Source organism: Thamnophis elegans, chromosome 7 (genome assembly GCF_009769535.1).
Source record: "Thamnophis elegans isolate rThaEle1 chromosome 7, rThaEle1.pri, whole genome shotgun sequence".
Lineage (NCBI taxonomy): Eukaryota > Metazoa > Chordata > Lepidosauria > Squamata > Colubridae > Thamnophis > Thamnophis elegans.
In genome coordinates, this window is record NC_045547.1 from 25,833,041 (window position 1) to 25,855,390 (window position 22,350).

General features: G+C 38.4%; 1 protein-coding gene across 1 annotated transcript in view; it reads left to right on the forward strand.

Annotated features, from left to right (window-relative positions):
- The window catches only part of BTBD11 (BTB domain containing 11), a 205,440-nt gene that overhangs the window by 124,269 nt on the left and 58,821 nt on the right, over positions 1-22,350 (forward strand). Inside the window, 1 exon segment of the mRNA XM_032220930.1 lies at positions 19,982-20,131. Within this exon segment, the coding sequence (XP_032076821.1) occupies positions 19,982-20,131 (150 nt within the window).

The following is a 22,350-nucleotide window of genomic DNA, read 5'->3' on the forward strand; positions in this document are numbered from 1 at the left end:
TAGCAATGAACCTCAAATTGACCTTAAAGCATGGATATAATGAGGTGGCTTTGTCATTATAATAATTTCATTTAATTTTAAGTATCTTCGAAGAATTCATTTTAAACTCCTAAAAGGGAGAGAAAGGTTGCTGTTTCAGAATATTTTTCAATTTTTAGCAGCTAGTCAATTGTCCTACTTAAGGCAGAGGAAGATATTGTCTTGATTTACTAAGTACTGTAGCCCACAGAAACTCCTATTCTACTCGGTGTGAATATTTTACATTTCCTACACCTTGCAATACAGACCTCGTTTCCTGAGAGTTGAAAATAGCAATAGCACTTTGATTTATATACTGCTTCACGGTGCTTTACATTCCTCTCTAAGGGATTTACAGAGTCAGCATATTACCAGTGTTCCCCAATTTTGCTCATTTGTTCATACTCAAAAATAAAATAGAAATAAATAAAAGCAAACTGTCAAAAATGTCTTCAAAAGAAAACAGCTGTTAGTTGTAGGAATATCATGGCAGATTTCTCTGTCCCTCAAGATCCCATGACCAATGCCCAGAGGTCTTAAAACATCAGCGTACAAAATATTGAAAATATTGAACCCATTCCCAGGTCTCGTGACTGTCTTTTTTTCTTTTTTTTTAGTAATCACTCCTTCTGGTATCCAATCCAGGAGTGAATGTTCAAAACATAGGACCAAAAATGGAGCTACTGAAAAAGAAGTGGGATCTATCATTATTCTCAAGCCCCTTCAGTACATTACAGTGTACAGTGTTTGAGCCAAGGTGGCGCAGTGGTTAAATGCAGCACTGCAGGCTGACTGCTAGATCAGCAGTTCAGCGGTTCAAATCTCACCGGCTCAGGGTTGACTCAGCCTTCCATCCTTCCGAGGTGGGTAAAATGAGGACCCGGATTGTTGTTGGGGGCAATATGCTGACTCTGTAAACCGCTTAGAGAGGGCTGAAAGCCCTATGAAGCGGTATATAAGTCTACTGTTATTGCTATTATTATTATTGCTATTGCTACAGTGGCACAATGGTTGAACAGGATGGGGAAAAATGGGATGGGTATGAGAATAAAACCAGGTAGCAAATGTTGGATTGGATTGGATTTATTCGATTTGTAAGCCACCCTATTCCCCAAAGGGACTCAGGGCGGCTGAACAAAAACCAAGGGAAGGGGAACAAATACAGAAAAATAAGACAAAAACAGGACAACGATACAAATGATTTAAAAAACACAGCAAGCACAACAAATTTGAGTAGGGGGGGGGACTCAACCCCAGACTTGCTGGGACAGCCAGGTCTAAAACGGCTGTCCGGAAGGCCTGACGGGTGGCGAGGGTCCGAATCTCCACGGGGAGCTCGTTCCAAATGTTAACAATAAAATAAAATAAAAAGGAAACATGGCAGTGGTGTAATTGGTATTCTAGAAAAGAGCATGGCTGATTGCCTGAAATCCTGAATAAGGATACATTTGTTAAAAGATGAAGCTATACTGCAGTATTTTCTTTAGTTCAACTTGTTTTTCTCTTCTATATATGGAAGCTTCTATATATGGAAGTACAGTAAATTAGGGAAAATAGCACCATAGGGATAAAACCAAGCCTTAAATATGGATTAGATTGCAGCCATACCTTTTGTGTTAGGTTTATATAGGAACAGAAGAAGAGATAGGGATGTGTGGGAATATCCAGTCTATCTGTGTTAACAATTGATTTGTTCTCTCATTTTGTAAATTGTATGCTATATTGTGATATTTACACTTTGTTTTAGGGCTTGTCCTATGAATTACTGAATTAATGAAGTTTCATTATTTGGAGTTGTATAACTCAGACAAATCCAACTTGCAGCCTGTGAGCTGCATGTGGCTCCAGACAACTCGTAATGTGTTTTAATAAGAATACAAAAATTAGGAAGTTTGTTATTTATATACATTAACTATGTTATATATTTTGCATGCGTCCCCTGACAATTCCTCTTCATTCAATATGGCCCAGGCAACCCAAAGGATGGGGCAACCATGATGCTTGCCATAAGTACATTCATGAGTTAAAGGGAATGCTTTTAATGCCTTAGTTCAAAACACTAAAATAAGCATTTGTATTTAGTCTTCCTAACAAATATTATTATCAGTATAATTGAAACAACAGCTGTACAATAAAGGCTTGGAAACAAGTGCCATTGAATGAAAACTTCCTTTGGTATTTTCATGTGCAGAATTGTGTTGCAAGTATGGTTTGCAAGGAAAGCCAACAACTATCCTACACAGTCTATCACAAATATATCTGGTGAGTTCCAGAAAGAAAGCTGAAAAATGATCAAAAGTGGGAGGAGGGGAATACTCTAAATATATTGAAGTGGATATAGAAAATAATCCCATAATGTGTCTAGTAAAATTTATAAGACTCTGTACAAGTTTTCACTAAAATCCGAAGTTATAAAGCTAAGCTACAAATTAAAATATTGAGAAGATTGTCACTGAGTGCAACTGAGAAAGACAGATGTCCAATTGTGGATCTCCAAAAAAGATGATTATCAAAAGGAGGAATAAAGAACACATTAGCGTGTGTTGATATATGTTATAGATGAGATGCATTTTAGAAAGGTTCCTGTAATTTAAATTGAAATAAGATATATTGTATTTTGGATAGTGGGAAAAGACATGATCAAATTAGCTATATGCTCACTAAGCTTGCTTTCCATGTGCTAATCAATAATTGGTGGTCTTTCAGACAAAGAATATTTTCAACAGATTGCCTTCAACAACTCTTAAATTTTAGACTGTTCTCTGAAAAGTATAGCTGTAGGACTTGAGAGACAGAGTTTCTCAAAGTAAAAATATTAGTTATGTAAACCACCAATGATTGCCCAATTTCAAGTTCAAAAAGCACAGAGCGAAAAGTCCATTAAACAATGGGAAGAATGTTAGGAAAAAGCATAAGAGAGGATATAAAAAAAGAAATTGTGGAGGGCAGTGAAGTGTTTCAATAAATTCTTTGTAGTATACAATAAAGATTCTTATCTTGTCTGGAGACCTTCAGCCAAGTGTGAGCTTAGATAATAGTCATGCTGTGCTGAACAGAACATCTGGGAAATATGTTGCGATTTTGCCAGTTCGGAGCCAGACAAGAATATATGAAGAATTAGCTTTACATATACTGTACTTTGAAAAGTTGTACTTTACCAACCTTTCAGATTTCTTTGTGTATAGAGATATAACTCTCTTTGTATATAGAGATATACAAAACTTTATAATTTTGTGCATAACAGCATTGAGAACCATTGAATGCAATAGAATTTTGACGAGAATAAAATTGTCCTGTAAGCAAACTTGTCAGTCATGAAAGCATATGGATGGGCAATTTTTAGCCACAGGCTGCCTGTGCCTCTTGTCCTTTTTTCAGTAGCCTTTGAAACCTTGATCGTATATGTTGCCAAACTTTGGCAGAATGATTGTCAAAAATTACCTTTATGGGTTGGTAGCTAATTAAGTTGGAAGGAAGATTGCATAAAAATGCCAATATGGTTATGTACCGTAAGTACTGCATTGTTTTTCACCAAAAAATAAGATTGTGTTGTTTAAATTGTTCATATCAACTAGCATGTCAACTAATGTAATGAATTTATGGATTATGTCCAGTTGTCCAGAACGCTAACATTCAAAGCAAACTGTCAAGGGCTTGAAAAAATTCTGTTCCTACAACAGAATTATGAAGAACATGGATAGATGTACAATAATGCAAAAATAATCCAATCTTCCTTCCCCCTTCTCTCCCTCCTCCCATGGGAAAACTGTAAGCATTTATGAAAGTTGAGATGAAAGTCTCAAAATATTATTCAATGTTCTGAATATTTCTGGCCATGGAGCAGAAGACAATAGGAATTCCATAGCTATTATATTATGCTTTGACAAGCTTTTTGTGTTTTCCTGGAATTATGAAGAAAATTTTATAACAATATTCTGCATAGAAGTGGAAAGACAGCTTGGAATTCCCTGGAATTTTAAAGGGTACTTAAAAAAAAATCAAGGGCCACAGTGATAGAAAGAGGGGACTAAATTCATCCTCCTCCTATTTACATTTCTTTTTTCCAAATTCTAAAAATTTACTCAGTGTGGTACTGTAGAAATATACACTATTTTTAGCCAACAGATTGCCCTTTTGAACCAAAGCTCCACAGATGTCTAGGGTCATAGAAATGAGTTATAGAAATACAGCAGGAAAGCATTACAAAAATAATGAAATGGATGCAGTCAAGGGTAAAAAATCCAAAGTATTATCTGCCTCAAAACAAACAGGATTTATGAGAAATAATCTAATTTCTTTCTGGCTCACTACTTTTTCTTTTTGCCTAACAATAAAAATATGGAATGGAATGCATGGAGGTAGGCACAAAATGTGTATAATTTTCTGCCTAGGCATGTGGTCTATATCGATCAATTTCTCATGAACCATAGAAATAGATCAATTTCTGTGAGTCATAGAAATACAGCAGGAAAGAGTAGACCTAGTACTGTAGGTACACCATTCAAAAAGTTTGCAGCCAGGTCAACTTGGTGAGAGGTGAAGTTGTATGTAAAGCTAAGGGTTTATGCCTATCTTATGGGTGAAGAATGACTTGCATCTTTTGTTAACACCTGTTTGGATCAACTAGACTTTCAGAGCTTACAGTACCGCAGGGCTGAAGCTAACGAAGTGATTGCGTCCAGACAAACCATCATATTGATCTACCTCCTACGTAAGTCTTGGAAGAATTAAAACAATGTTGCAGCTTCTGTTTGCTTTTTCTCAAATAGGGGTCTTGGCTTAGACAGAAAACAGTATGGGATGCTTACCTTTGAATATCCCATGTTGAAGTTAATAAAAGAATTCCTCGGCCTTTTGAAGCTGCATTGATGTTGGGTTGGTTTTGGTTTGTTTTTTTTAATATTCTATTTCCTCTGGAGCAGTGGTGGGATTCAATTTTTTTTACTACCAGTTCCGTGGGTGTGGCATGGTGTAGTAGGCGTGGCAGGGAAAGGATAGTGCAAAATCCCCATACCCTCCCCACTCCAGGGGAAGGATACTGTAAAATCTCCATTTTCACCCCATCCCACTAACCTGCTTTCCATCTCCATTCTCCTGTGCAGGGCAACAGAAGAAGACCCAGCCGATCAGCTGGGACTTGGGAGGCAGTGAATAGATGGGGGAGGAGCCAGCTGGAGGTGGTATTTGCTGGTTCTCCGGACTAACCAAAATGTTCACTACTGGTTCCCTGGAACCGTTTAAAACTGATTGAATACCACCTCTGCTCTTGAGGGAGACGACATGGACCTAGAATAGAAGCTTACACAGAATGGTCCTACATACAAGTTGTATCTGGGTCAGCCATTCCCATTCCAGCGGTGCAGCTAATTCATGGGCCAGGACTGTAACAGACTGTATTTCACCATGCTGGCAGGGAAATGTAGAACCTAAACATTTGGAAACACTCACTTGAGAAATTGATCAGTATAGATAATGGGTCTAGGCAGGAAATTATGCTTAGGTTCTGTGCCTACCTCTAAGCATTCCATCCCGTATTTTCATTCTTAGCAGGGAGGGGGGGGGGATAAAGTAGTGAGCCAGGAAGAAATTAGATTATTTCTCATGAACCCTGTTTGTTTTGTGGCAGATAATACTTTGGGTTTGTTACCCTCGACTGCATCAATTTCATTATCTTTGTAATACTTCAAGAAACATTTAATTCAGATTATCATTATTTCCCCTTTGCTTTGCGTAGTGAATTATAGCCATCTTTTTAGTTCTGTATATTTTATTTTAAGTTGCTATTAGGACTAAATGAGATTTCATTTAATCGCAAAAAGTGCAAAAGGTATGCCAGAACTGAAATAAATACCGATGACTAGGATACATTTTCTGGCAGCAAATAAAAAGAAGGGCTACTATGCTTTTTTCCCCAAGGGCTAGGAGACACTATAAAGAGTAGTACAGTAATTATACCAGTATGACTGGAACAATTTTGTAAGATGAATACAGGTAATCCTCAACTTACAACAGTTCATTTAGTGACCATTCAAAGTTATAACAGCATTGAAAAACGTGAGTTATGACCTTTTTTCACACTTTGTGACCATTGCAGCCTCCCGGTGGTCATGTGATTTACCTCCGGATGCTTGACAACTAGTTCATATTTTTGCAGTGTCCCAGGGTCATGGGATCATCTTTTGTGACCTTCTGACAAGCAAAGTTAATGGGGAAGCCAGATTCACTTAACAAAATATGTTACTAATTTAACAACTGCAGTGATTCAATTAACAAATGTGGCAAAAAAAGTCATAAAATGGGGAAAAACTCACTTAACAAATTGCTCACTTAGCAACATAAATTCTGGGCTCAGTTGTGGTCGTAAATCAAAGACTACCTGTAATCCCCTTCAAGTTTATTGCTTGCTTAAAAAGGCCTACCTTTCCTTCCATTTGTTATTATCATCATATTACTCGGTCACTAACATTACTGTTTCCTTGGTCCAAATGCATGGCTATTGAACCCTCCATTGTAATTCAGGTATGTTAGGAAATCAATTTTATTGCATTATTAATCTTGGGAAAATTGTAATGTAATGTACAATATTGTATGTTCCATTAGGACAGTGAAGTCCAGCACATGTTCTTGACGTCTGAGCAGTTCCGTATTAGCGTGTCTCACAAGATGCTCAACTATTATTCACAAATAGCTTTTTGTGTTCTGCCCTACAATAAATCCACAAACCACATAGTCAATTAACTTCTCTAATACAAGAATAAACTTATCATTTCTGGTGGTTAGTATCATTGAAAACTGAAGTAATGTTAGAGCCAGTATAATCTAGTGGTTAAGGTCTAGTGTTAAACTCACAACATCACGTTGCTGTCATGTGACGTATCGCAACATTTTTCCCCTTCGCGAAGCTGGAGTGGGTGTAGCCTGAGTGTGACATATCCAGCCTGTGGGTCGCCAGTTTGACACCCCTGGGTTAAGGCATCAGACTAGAAAACAGGAGAGTTCTAATCCTGATTTAGCCATGGAAGCCAGTTGAGTGACATTGAGCCAGTCACTATCTCTCAGACCAAACCATTTCCTAGGGTATTATTGTGGGGCAAATAAAAGGAAGAAGGTTGAGAAAATTCAAAAAATAGTAAAAGTGGGATAAAAATAAATAAATTGGAAAATGGCAATACCTAGAAATGCAACCTGGCTTGATTTGTGCTTTACATTAACAGATGAGCCATTCATATCTTGCCATAAGTGCTATCCATAAGTTATTTTAAATATTTGTTTCAGTTTCGTGCCATATAGTTATTTCACACTGCAGATCGTATTGCTGAGATGCTGACCATGGATTAGGGATAAAGTCAGATAGGAGGGCATACTGAAATTCACCAAGATAAAATTAGGTATGTTTCTTCCTTCCTCTAGTTATACTGAGATAATATTAGAGAGAAAAGAACCAAGTCAAAGGAAAGCATATTTCTTCATTTGTCCACCTGTGATGATATGAGTTAGAAATAAATATATTTTTTCTTGACATCTGCCTTTGCAAATCTAGCAATCATTTATTATATCTAAGCCTAGCAGCCAAATATTAAATGTGAAAAATGCATTTTCTCTTCTGCCTAGTCAAATTTCTTTTTCTGCCTTTCATTTTTGTTTGACGTTTGCATTTTTGTTTGTATTTCCCCCGTGATATTTCCCCACCCATAATCAGATACAATACTCTGTTGTCACATAGATTTGCAAAAACAAACCTAGAAATATTCTATTTTTCACAGTCATTCTAGAGATTTGCATACAAGGAAGGAAGGAAACTGATAAAAAAAACCATTGCAAATGGTGCAAGCTTGATTGCTGCCATATTTGGGTAATCTTGTTTCTCTCCAGTATTTATATTTGGAATAACAAGAAATCATTATTTCAGAAAACCTGCTGTTAAAATATAGAAGAAATGCATAATTAATTAAATGTGGCTGTGTTCCACCATAGCTAAATAATACTTGCAGAAGTAGGGTCAGCTGGTCTCCCAACATATGGATGCATAGACAACACTCAAACAAACATAGAGTATATACATACAATGTCTAACAAAAAAATTGTCCATTAGTTGCTACAAGAATGAGACTGCAGTTGGTATCAATAGCACCTTCATTACTATTTTTAGGATCTAATCCCCACCGTAAACCCTATCTTTAGAACCAAAAGATTGAAGAAGTGATAGTATTACTTTATATTGCACTGGTAAGGCCATATTTGGAATACTGTGTCCAGTTTTGGTCACCAAGATACAAAAATGATGCTGAGAAAGGCAACTTAGATGATAAGATGTCTGGAGGCTACATTATTTGATGAACAGTTAAAGGAACTAGGTATGCCTAGTCTAAGGAAGACAAGGATTTGGGGTGATATGATAGCTGTCTTGGTACTTATGGGACTCTCACAGAGAAGAGGGGATTGACTTATTCTGCAAAGCATCTGAGGGTAGGACAAGAAGCAATGGATCAAAGAGAGATCCCATCTGTAACTAAGGAGAAGTTTCCTGACAGCGAGAACAATTAATCAGTGGAACAGCTTGCCTCCTAGAGTTGTGGATGCTCCATCACTGAACACTTCAAGAAAAGATTGGAAAACCATTTATCTGGGATGGTATAAAGTCTCCTGTTTTAGGCAGGGAGAGTTGGGATTCTGTTTTGCAAATTCATGAAAAGAAAAATGGGGAGAGGGGAAATTCCAAGTGATATGATTTACTTATTTTCTATTGTATCATTAATTGCGTTGAAAACATGCCATGCTTAGTATGTGTTTAGCATTAAAAGACATACATGACTACAGCAAAGGTAGTAAGATAACAAGCTAACAGCAAACACCCCAACTAAATAACTACCAAGACCAGAAGAGCAGACATCTCTAAGAAACACATGTGGTCACTGCCCTAGGTCAACATCAAAGGGGGATGTTTTCTGTTGGAGAATTAGTGAAGCATCTTTGATGGATTAGGAAGACAGTTGAAGTTCAGGATTTTTTCATTGCATCTCTCTGTAATTCTGCAAAAAGGTACAGTAACATAGATTAAAAATTGTATGTTGAGAGATGTCAATGCATTTTGGATAGTTCTAAAAATAACTTCAGTTACATGGATGGTCTTTCCAGACAAGGATGGCAATAACTAGAAGGGAATTGCTAAACAGAAAAAAATTAAAATGGAATGATCGCTACGATAGCCTCATACAAAGCCTCAAGTCTAATAATAGAGTTATACTTTAGAATGAGGCTGGCCTTTGAGAAGACTACAAATTACTCTTCCTCTTTGGAATTCAAAGTGATCGTTGCTTTAAGGGAGCTGGTATGGCTTAAGCGTTTATGTTGTTTTGTTACTCAGATTATGATGACTTTCCCTGACACCCCTTCATGCAAAATGAATCTGAATAGGCAAAATGATGTCCAAATTTGACATGGAAAATTGTGTCCTGAATATGCAAACCAACATTTGTTCCACTGATATATTGCATTACAGTGGACCTTTTTTTTGCACGCAGTTATTCATGAAAAACAGGTGTTTGTGTGTGGATGTGTATATGTGGAAGTGAGTTAGTATTTCAACTGAGAGTTTTCCCCTTTCTAATGCAACGCTTCATGGCATTAGGCCCAACCCAAATACAAAATGTAGTTCCAAGAATTTTACTGCTGTTTATTTCAGTGACATGAGAATGGGCTTATATTGCTTTCATGCTAACAAGGAACAATCTGTCTCTTTCCTGTAATTGCTTGTTAGTTGGAATAAACAAGGTTTGAAAAAAAAGGGGTGCTTGATTTGCTGGATTATTAATCATACCACTGTTTACTGTTACAGACTCCCCTATCCAATACAGAATTTAAAAGAGCTGTCAATCAGACATTTCTCTGAAGCTCCAGGGTTTATTTAGATTTAATGTAAAGGAGTGTCTGAGTAGCATATATTCATATGTAGGAATGTGCTTTTGCAATGAATTAATATACCCTTTTAAAACACACAGGAACATGCATCATAATGCTTGATTAAATAATATATTAATAATTCCTTTTTTATTTGCTCCAATGAACAAGTGTTCTGTTGGGATTTTGTAAAATAAGAAATATAGATTAAATGAGTTTTTGCTCTTATCTTGTTCTGGGCACCTATCTTTGCAAAAACCATTGGCCAAAGAGTTGGAGCACCAGAATAGCCACCCAATTAAAGCCTTTTTCAACTGATGGCATAACAATATCTGAATAAAACCTGTAGTACATGAGCATTGTGATCTCTTCCACAGAGTCAGAGAACGTGGCCATCCCATGATAATACAAGGATTTTGCCTTTTTATCTACTTTATTTTTGCATTAATTTATTAATATTTATATCTTGATTTTCCTCTAGCAGCTCAAGGATGCACACAAGGCATTCTGTCCCTCAGTTTTTTCTCCAAAACAGACAGTCTGTTGAACTGAGAGTGCCTGGCCAGGTTCTGTGTTTCTGTGACTGAGGATGGATTTGAACATGGAACAGCCCACTCCTCCGTTAATTTTTTTAACCACTAAACTACACTACATTCCCTGATTCCTTGGCTGCCTGCTTGACCCGCCACTCGGTTAGCCAATTACATCGTACCGAGATTGTCCGTGCTTTTATAATCTTTCTTCAACACTCTTTGTCAGGCAAAAGTGCTTAGTTCTGGAACTCCTATTTTTATCTCTGGTATAGCTGTCCTCTCTAGGATTGTCGAGGTCAAAAAAGACGAGGTAACACATTGATGCAGCATAGTTGAAGCCCTGTCATTTTGTATCTGTGCCATTTTAACATTTCAACAAATGGGGGTGACTTTAGTTGCAATGCCACAACTGATACCTTACCTCTGTGATGGCGAACCTATGGCACACCTGCCACAGGTGGCACACAGAGCCATATCTGCCAGCACATGAGATGTCAGCTCCAGCACGCATGGGCACTCTGGCCAGCTGATTTTTGGCCTTCTGGAGGGCCGGGGAGGCCGTTTTCACCCTCCCCAGGCTTCAGGAAAGCCTCTGAAGCCTGGAAAGGGTGAAAAATAAGTCCAGTGGGCCAACCAGAAGTTCCAGTAGGCCCATTGGGCCTGTTTTTTGCCCTGCCCAGGCTCCAGAGGCTTTCCTGAAGCCTGGAGAGGGTAAAAACAGCCTCACCTGGCCTCCAGAGGAAATACCAAGCTCAGCGTGGAGGTGAGTAGTGCAGCGTAAATGGGGGGTGGTTTGTGCATGCAAGCACATAGGGGTGTGCTGGCACATGCATGTGCTTTGCACACGTGCCTCACATTTTTGGCACCCAACAACAAAAAGGTTAGCCACAACTGCCTTACCTCTTCCAACAACTCTTCTCCCTGGGGTGTTAGTGCTGCAATGGCGTTAACCTTTATGCAGTATACTGGGTTACATCTCTGGTGTTGACCAGTTTTTACTGAAAAAAAAATGTGTTAAATTTAATTGAGAAAATACCCTCTTCCTCCACCCTCAAATTCCTCTTTTATATTTAGAGAGGAACACGTTTATTTTAGATCAGCTATTATTTATAGTTTTTATAAAGCTATTCTTTAGGTCTTCATGAGAATTGTTTCTACTGAAAAAATTCTAGTGAAGAAACTTTGTGATCTTAGAGTCCATTTGCTGTCATGGTCTGGTAGTATTGACTTTTTGCTTTAATCTACTACCCTCTGGTGTGAGGAATTTTTATCACCTCCTACCTCAAATTACTTGAAGAGATGTGATGTCTTAAAAGAAGCACACATAGCAACAATATAGCACTGGAAGAAAAGGAAATACAGACTTCAAAACGAGTAAGGGACTCATATTTATTAACAAGTGCATAGAACATCATTTCTGAATATGAACATTGGGAGCAGTTTGAGATAATTTCAACTAATCTTTACAGCATTTGCTTATTGTAAACCAAAGCAACATGCCTAGATACACTTTAGCACTTTAGATACACATACTACCAGGCATAATTAAATAGTTAGTAAAGTTAATCAGTGATCCATTGAAATAGTTCATGGAAAAATGTTTCTGCAGGCAGATTTCACTAAAATTAAAAGCTTAATTTATTTCTATCCCATCTTTCTGGCAATAAATAGCACTCAGTGCAAATAACAAAAATAAAAGCAGTGTAATTAGAAATAGAAGTAAAAGAACTTAAATTTTATCTCTGGATTTTCAGGCATGAACAGATGTATGTTCTTAACCATTAAAAATGTACATAAAAAGCAGAACATTTTCCAAAGTTCTACAACCAGAACACATTTACATACCAATGATCTGCCTAAAAATGTTTTATGTACCGTTAATAGAATAACAGAAAGAGGAACCAGCCCACTTCTTTTGCTAAAGAGATGTTAATCCTGAGAACTCTGAAATATTGTGTATTGTAAAATAAGAGAAAAGTGGCCTCCTTGAGTCAAGCTTGACTTCTGATGACATCTCGGAAATTATTTCCCAAATGTAGAGGTCAGTAGTTCACTAGTATTATCCAGCTAATGTTTCTAAACCTCACCCATGATTAGTCATTTCCTTATTGGAAAGACCTTTCTTTACTGTTCGGTTTGCTACCAAAATCGTGCTTCATTGTCATAACTGGCAGGTAGTAGACAGGAAACAGTCTACCACAGCTTCTGGGTTAGGGTTAGCAGAGAACAGATACTTCAAACTGTGTCATGTCAAATATGAAAACAAAAGACTTTTGCAGCAAGTCAAAACCCATTTTAACCCAAAATTTATATTTCTAACAATAGCATAGCAGCCAACCAATTCTACTCGCAATTATTTATTTTATTATTTATGCACTGTAAAGGAATATTTCACTAATTCACCTTCCAGTCAGCATCAAGGACATTTCTCCCTGTTCATTTTTTTTCATGCCTTGCATAATTTTATACTACTTTTGTCACCTTTCCCCCAAGCTAATGGATTCTAATATTTTTTATGTGCCCAGATCATCTTGTTTAGTCTCTTCAAAATTTTATTCAGTCTGCTGTATCTTTTTTCAAATATGGTGATGAGAACTGTATGTAGTATTCCTGGTGCAGATGTAGCTTATATTTCTATAGAGAGGCTTTTCAGTGTTAGCAGTTTCATTTTCAATCCCTTTCTCAAAAATCCTTAGCTTGGCAACTTGAGTTTTTCATAATCAACATGTAGAGAGTTGACATATTCATCGGTCACTATGACCTCAAGGTCTTTTTCCTGGATAGTTAGAAAAACATCTGTGTGTATCCAAAGTCAGTGTGACTGTCAGTTGTTTAAGGACAGGACAGGACAGGACAGGACAGGTCAGGTAACAGAAACCTCAGAAAGAATTTTATTTGATTGATATAGGCCAGTGATGGCTAACCTTTTTCTCCTTGTGTGCCAAAATTGGGTGCGCGACAACACGCACACACATGCTGACACCCATAATGCAATGCGCTACGACCACCTGTGCTCTCCCCCCACATACACATGATCCCTCCCATGCCCCATTTTGAGCCTAGCAGGCTTCCCTGTTGCCTCCTGGGACCAAATATGGGCTGCAGGGTTTGTGTGCCGCACCCTTCCCGCACCACATTTTGGGCCTAGCAGGCCTCCCTGAAGCCTCCTGAAACCAAAAACAGGACTTGGGGGGGTGCCATGCCTCTCACGCTCCTCCCACCCCTTGTGCATGCGCGCATGACCCCACCATCCACGTGCGCATGCACACATGGCCCCCTTGCATACATGCACATCTTCCACATGTACAGCAGAAACATGAAAATCAACTGACCAGCAGGAGGCATGCGCAAATGCGTGGTGAAGCTCAGCTGGCCGACGCCTCACGTACCCAGAGAGAGGGCTCTGTGTGTGCTGTCTGTGGTACACATGCCATAGGTTTGCCATCATGGATATATGCTGTAATAACAGAATCTTGAAAGCTGAAGTTCTCTATCTCTCCCCTTTCATACCAAAGAGAATCAAGGCAAAACAAAAAAAATAGCAAGGTTTTTTTTTTCACTCTCCGCACTTAAGCATCTTCCTGGCCTCGTAACTCTTATTCAAAAAGCAGGTGGAAGCTGTGGTTAAGTCTTTGTACAACATCTTCTGTATCAATCTTACGTAACATATTGCCAGATTACTCATACCCTTTTCACTTCTACTATTGCAATTTGCTGTACAAGTGCTGTGTGATTGTATGCTTGACATGGAATTTTTTTTTTTTTTTGCTATTCAAATGGTCGTTGAGACATGTATGAATATGAGAAAGTACATAGATTTAGAAAAAAATATATGATAAGAATGTTTGAATATGGAATATTTTGCACGCCTATGGAGAATATGGTTTCTGAATTGATAAGAGTAGTATATAATGCAAAAAAAAAACCACATGAGGATATTTGGAGTACTTAGATAATGATTTAATATTGACTAGGTAGTAGGACAATGATTTCTGTTACCTGCTTTTGTTTATTGTATTTGTGGATATATAAGGAATACTTATAGTTGCATTAAAATACGTTGGTTGGAGACTTCAATGTCTATGTATTTGTGCAGGTTGGCCATGTTTATTGTTGACTGAGAACTGAATGATTTACAACAAGTGTTTGTAGGATACAACAATAAGTGTTGATCTCAAAATTAATGTAGCAAAGTTTAATAGTTGTGACTGTCAGAGAAATTTGAGTGAATAATTAAAATGTGAATTGCAAAAAACGAGAGCAGAAAGAAAAAAATTGTGAAATTGGAGAAATTTTAAAATATGCAAATTCTGAGAAAAAGGCAATGGGCAGAATATGGTCTGTTGTGAAGAACTAAAATTTGTCAAACGAATTGGAAATATCTGTGTAGACAAGCATACTTCTGCCTAATTTGTTACATAAATGTGAGAGTTGGATACATCAGAAGAAACCTGAAAGTGGATATAGTGGGAATATGGTTCTGAAAAATATCTGTGGTAAAACAAAGTAAGGTCAAGAATTAATGGATGATGAATAAGTCATGAGGCCAAGTATGATGCTCAAGCATGTAATCTAATCCTGAATGACACTGATCAGCAAATGCAGTGCTAAGTAATAAAGTTATCATTCAATTACATAATTTTCCAATGACAAAAGACACCTGGTTCCATTATTAAAGTTTATAGAGATGTGTCAGAATCTTTGATTTAGAAAGACAGGTAGAAATAAACCAATAACAGCTAGGGAAACAAAATAAGTTTCTCATTCTGCAGCTGTATCAGTTGCCGGTTTTCTCCCAGATTCAATTCAAGGTGTGCTAGGTATAAGATTAAAAAAAGCATTTGTGGAATTGAGGTCAGGTTATTTGAGGCAGTGGTCTCCAACCTTGGCAACTTTAAGACCTGTGGACTTCAACTTCCAGAGTTCCTTAGCCAGCTTTGCTCTGGGAACTCTGGGAGTTGAAGTCCACAGGTCTTAAAGTTGCCAAGGTTGGAGACCACTGGTTTGAGGGACCGCTTTTCCAAAATTATCTCTACCCATCCCATTAGGTCCTGCAGACAAAGCTTGCTTCAGGTTCCATCTGTTAAGAAATGCCACCTATCAGGGGCCAGGAAGAGAGCCTTTTGTTATTGTGGCACATACACCCACACACACTTTGAAATTTGATTTCCCCAGAGATCAAATTGGCCCTGACCCCAGCATCCTTTTGTAAGGCCTTAAAGATTGGCTTTGTCCCCAGGCTTAGGGATCAGGAAGTAGGCTCAGCCTGTGCATTGATTATATTGATTTGGACCGATGAGTCTGGTTTGACCCAGACTGCTGTTTCTTGTATTTTTGTTTCTTTCTTTTTACATTGTAGGCTATCCAGAGTCATTCATTTCAGATGGGTGGCCATATAAATGGAATAAATAAATAATTCAAGTTTGGAAGCCTTGAATGTCTGCATGTTTATCAGATTAAGCTGTGCAGAAAAAATATACAGTTTATTAAAATTATGCTGAAACAAAACCTTGGAATAGAGAGCAGACATAGTCAGTAATCATTTCCCTCAGGGTTGCTAACTTTTCAGTTCAAATAGGTCACCTTGAGTCAGTATTTTATGGAACAGCTCATGTATATCATGCAATCTCAGTGTGAATGTATGGGTTTACAGTATCTCACATATATTCTTGCTGTCATCTGTTAAGAGAAATGGAACTGACTATGTCTCCTCATTGCTTACACAACCGTTCTGACCTTATTTCAGTTTAAGCAACTATTTCTTTTTCCCAACTGGACTGAAATTTAGTGAGTCACCTAAGTTGGGACAGTCTACTAAATGGTTGTTATATGTGGTATTTGCCAACCATTTGTTTGTTTTTCCTGATTATGCTTTTTAGTTGTTTTAAGAACGAGGCGCTGAGGTAAATGAATCAGCTTTTATTAACGTAGAACAGGCAACAGTGAACTCAGAACACGAATGAACAGAAGCCCGCCTGACAACTATTTATATTTGACCGCTGTCAGGCGGGTAGCCAATCGGTGGCCGGCATTTTTCCCGCCGGCCGGCTGGCGCACCAAAGCCAATCAGGAGCCTGAGGCTCTGGCCGCGCCTGCCGGCTGCGTTGGAAGAACACAACAGTGTGCATATGTATTTTGGGTTTTTCTATTTATTTAACAGATTGGAAATTAGTTTTTTTGGTGTAAAAGCTATGTCCTGACCAATTTCTTACATATGCCTAATTATAAAGAGGAAAAACTAACCATTTGGAACATCCTCTGGAATCATAAACCACTACCCTGCATTCCTTATTATTCATAACATGCAAGTTATAATTTTTGCACTCATGGCAGCTGGTGCATATGATGAGCTCATAATGTGCATGGCTCATGAAATTGGTCATTGGCAGCTAGTTAGAGCAGGATAACAGAGAGCTGCCATACACAATCAGTATTTTTTTTTTCATGGGATTTTGTGTAATTAATGATCAAGGAACTAAAACGTTTGCCATTTCTCCCATAGAAACTAGTCTGTTAATAAGTGTTTTAGGAACTCACTATGGATTGGATGAGCTGTTTCAAGTATATAATTTTATGTTGCACAGTGGGCTAAGACCCCAGGGTTCTATATTTATATTCTTTTAAAATGTATTAATTAAGCAGTACTGTGATTAAATCTATTTAGTTGTAACTTCTCTGCAGCATTTCTTGTACTCATAAAAACCCAGTCTTTAGTAGTAATAAAATATGCACATTATCACCAGTTCTGTAAATCTCTTGCTTGTTGGCTGAACATTAAAAAAAAAACAATTATCAGAAAAGTTAGGTGGCCCACTGTAGCAAAAGAAATGAAAAGTTTCATCTCCCCTTAAAAGCTTTTCTATTAATTCTCCAGAGGCATCCATAAAAGCTTATACTATAATTATTATGTTAATTTTTGAATATTTCCAGAATGATTTTTTAATATACTTCACTATACGAAGTTTCCTTGTATCTTTCAGAATATATACAATATATCACAGAAGCCAGTACCACCCCCTCACATTTTGTAAAACGGCTACTTGGGCCCCATTTGGACATTAACCCACTTTTTTTGCCAGCAGTTTGGACATCAATGTGTGTTGCGTTATTTCGAGGGGACAGCACATTTACACTGTTATACAAGCTGTATGCTCACTACTTTACATTATAACCAAGTGTCATTTCTTCAGTGTTGTCACATGAAAAGATATATTTAAATATTTACAAAATGTGAGGGGGGGGGTGTACTCACTTCGTGATATACTGTAATTGATGGATGGACAGGGATTTATTCTCAATATAAAGATTTATTGAAGGCAGGTTTGATTCCTATGGGCTGTCCGGAATGACTAAACCAGTGTTTCTCAACCTTGGCAACTTGAAGATGTCCAGACTTCAACTCCCAGAATTCCCCAGGGGAATTCTGGGAGTTGAAGTCCAGACATCTTCAAGTTGCCGGTTCCACCACAAAAGCGCGTAGGACAAAATCGTGCTCGACAAAAGCGCGCTGTGACGTCATCACAGCGCGACGAAAAAGATCGAAAAATGTAAAAATAAAGGGAAAACCTTACCCTAAGCCCCCCAAACCTAACCCTAAACCTAACCCTAAACCTAACCCTTAACCTAACCCTAAACCTAACCCTAAACCTAACCGTTAAAGTAACGAAAAACGTAACACTAACCCTTAACCTAACCCTAACGCTAACGCTCTAAAGCTAACCCTAACCCTTAACCTAACCCTAACCCTAACCCTAACCCTTACCTTTATGTGAATCGGCTTGCTTTAATTTAATTTTTATTAATTTTTATTTGAATTTTTCGATCTTTTTCGTCGCGCTGTGATGACGTCAAAGGCGCGATTTTGTCGATCGCGCTTTTGTCGTCCGCGCGTTTGACGGGTCACGCAAGTGGTTCCACCACAAAAGCACGTAGCGTTTGACGGGTCACGCAAGTGGCCAAGGTTGAGAAACACTGGACTAAACATAATGAATAGAATCAGTTTTCTGATGTGCGATTCTGCTTGTACCAGCCTGTCAGCATTAGGAGATGTTGTGATGATGCTGGGTTAGTATATTTAATTTCTGATAACTGCTTCCAAGGCTAGCATAGGCTCCACATGCTTATCTATTATCTACTATGCAAGAGAATTGGCAGTTACTTTATTTTCAGAGATTAACCTGGATAATTGCTATAAGTGCAGACTGCTTTTCACAGGCACTGGTATTTGCACTTTCATCAAGGAAGGCTAACTGCTTATGAGTTAGAAGAAAATGTGTTGTTCTTCTATTGACCCAGAACAAGAATATCTTAAGAGAAAAAGAGGTGAATTATCTTGTGTGGAATTGATTTTGTAGATGTCTTTGTTATAGCTCTGTTAAGCTTTGCTTTTCAATTATGAAAAATAAGGTCACTCAAACATTTCTCAGCCATGTTTGTATAGCTATGTTACAATAATACAATAATACAATAGCAGAGTTGGAAGGGACCTTGGAGGTCTTCTAGTCCAACGCCCTGCCTAGGCAGGAAACTCTATACCATTCCAGACAAATGGCTCTCCAACATCTTCTTGAAGACTTCCAATGTTGGGGCATTCACAACTTCTGGAGGCAAGCTGTTCTACTGATTAAATGTTGAAACAGTTGTTTTAGGATGAAATAGTCAACTTTGCTTGTGATTTGGAAGATAGTCAGTCTTTTGAACTATTCTTTAATCAAGCACATTCAATGAGAAACAATGGCATATACTGGGAACATTGAGGTCCACAAGGGGGACAAATGGTAAAATATGTGCCTCAATATAAACTATGCCACTTATGTACTTGGACCTGACATCACAGATATCTACAAAAATGGGCAGCTCTCATTTCATCACTTGGGTATTATCCTGGTTAGGAACAAGTAGCTATGACTGGGAAGGAGTCATGGATTGGTGTTGGAGCACATGTTTTCACTGTATCAGGTGCCTGATTTGATTTTCTATCATCTCCAGTTTGAAACAATGTCTGGACACCAAGGTTGAAGTTGAGCTGAAGACCTTAAAGAACAAGAATAAAATTTATTCTTAAAGTTCTTAACATCCTAGAGTCCAAGGGTGAGTTCCGGTAAGCACTACTGCCGGCTCGCTCATGGGCGTGCTGCATGTGTGTGCTTGATGCGCGCTGTGTGTGCATGCACAGTGCAACAAAAATGTTTTGCGCATGCGCAGGAGCCAAAAACAAGATGGTGGTATCTATGGCGCCACCTGGAAAACCAGTTCGGGGATGTGGCAGGTCTGAGTCGCTGCTGGTTCCAGCGACCCAGGCCGCCAAACCACTACCGGTTTGGCCAAACCGGTCCGAACCGGTAGGAACCCACCACTGTTAGAGTCACTGGCAACCAAAATACATACTATTAAACTTGACTGATGAATGCTCAGTCTCCTATTGTAGGACAGCATGGTAAATTTTAGTCTGTTAAACTGAAAACCTTGCAGTTGTCTGGATTTTATAACCACATTGAACTTTTCATCCTCTCTTCTTTCTGCTTTAACACCAGGTGTTCCTTGCCTGCCAGAGAATCTGAATCTTCACAAAGAACAGCAAAGGTCAAATAAGCCAGGAGATGTCCAGATGTTTAGCCAATCAGAATTGCGAACCATCGAGCAGTCGCTGCTAGCTACACGCGTGGGAAGCATTGCAGAACTTAGTAAGTGCACATAATGTTTTCTAACTCTTTTCTCCTTTGGGTTTTTGAGCAACCACATCCCATTTTATAAACACATACCCCCAGAGAGCAGGTTTGTGGTGAGTACCTACTTGTAACATCAGTTCATATTCTCTTGGTGACGTTGTTCAAAAGATGATTGTTTTGAATCATGATGAACCTTTTTGCTATGTAAAAAAATAAAGCCCAGGCTGAACCTGTACAGTGCATATGTATTTTTCATTTTCTAAAATATTAAGATGAAAATATTAAGAATATTATGATTAGAATATTAAGATCAAATTAAACATTAGTGAGCATTCCATTCTGCTTCAAGGTCATGGAGCTGCATACAGTATGTTTGAAGATAAGATGGCAGATAAGGAAAGAGTTATGTGTGTGTCACAGAAAGTAGGATTTTTGCATTCAGCCTTGAAAAGCACACATCAAATTGTTTATGTATAATATATGGATAAAGGTAGTCCTTGATTTACATCTATTCAACTAGTGACTGTTCAAAGTTATAATGGCATTGAAAAAGGTGCAGCTGGTCCTTGTACTTACAACCCTTGCAGCATCCCCACAGTCATGTCATCAACATTTGGGTGCTTGGAATCTGGCATGAATTTACAACAGTTACATATTGGGGTCATGTGATGGTCATTTGCAAGCTTCTCAATCATCTTCTGGCAAGCAAAGTCAATGGGAAAAATTGAAATTACTTACCATATTTTTCGGACTATAAGATGCACTGGTGTATAAGACACACCAAGATTTTGAAAAGGTAAGTAAGAAACAATTTTTTTTGTTCTCCCCGGCCCCCCAGGAGCACTCTGCAGGTTTCAGCAGGGATGGGTAAGGCAAAAAGGCTCCTGTTTTTCACCTAAACTGGGACATTTTTCATTTCCCCTAGCCCTGCTGAAGCCTGCAGAGTGCTTCTGGGGGGTGGGGGAAGGCAAAAGCACCCCCGTTTTGGTGAAAAATGGCCCATTTTTCACCTGTTTTTCACCAAAACGGGGGCATTTTCCTCTCCTCCAGCCCTACTGAAGACTTCAGACTGCTTCTGGGACAGTGGGGGAAGGCAAAAACACCTCCATTTTTGCAAAAAGCAGACTGGTTTTGCCCATTTTTCACAAAAATGGGATGTGGGGTGGGGCTTCGGGGGGCCAAAAATGGCTGTTTTCGGTGTATAAGATGCACCAACATTTCCACACTCTTTGGGGGGGAGAGGTCCATTTTATACTCCAAAAATACGGTAATGACTGCCTGCCCTCTCTAAGCGGTTTATAGAGTCAGCATATTGCCCCCAACAACCCAGGTCCTCATTTTACCGACCTCAGAAGAATGGAATGCTGAGTGAACCTTGAGCTGGTCAGGACTAAACTTCTGGCAGTGAACAGGGTCAGCCTGAAATACTGCATTCTAATTACTGCGCCACCATGGCAATGATTAAATGAAAAAAACTGATCTTAAGAACTGATGTGCGTTCAACCACTAAAAAGATCTGCCTTCTAACCCGTACTCTTCTCTAGATGCTGTCTTGGGATCTGCAGATTTTATTGGATACAGAGGCTTCTAATTTGGAGTGTAGACTTTATCTCTCAGCTCAGTGTCAGTTCTCTGCAGTTTACAAATGCTCAGTATTTTGATTTGGGTCATTTTTTTCTAGTTTTTCCTTACTTCAACTTAACTTTATATTTAATTCCAGCTGTGCCCCCATTTTTGCTACTGTATTGCAAAGACGGACTTAGTTTGTGCTTAAACCTCTCATGTTATCATTGGAAGTAGTAATCAGAGTAACTGATATGCTTCAAAAAAGATACACAGCAATAATAATTTGCTTTCCCTACTTTGGAATTTTGTTCTGTAAATGCTGTATCCTTGATTGAGGACCTGCTGTTGCTAGGCAACCCATAGTAGGAAATGGTCCCTTGTTGAGATTACTTTGGTGTTAAAAAGCAAAGCAAGACAATGATAGAAAGGGGAACAAAGAAACATGATATGGATCACGGAAGAATGGGGACCAGAATTCTTAGGGCCTCAGACAATATGCTGTCAAGAGTCTAATGTTATAAAGATAAAAAAGAAACTTAACACCTAAAATGGTTACGATACTGATTTGTGTCTGATTTCAAAATTGGTGTTTGTTTGAATCCTTAGAAAAAAGGAAACATTAGGATCTGGCATGGGAAACAACTGAGCATAAATCATTGCTAAATCTA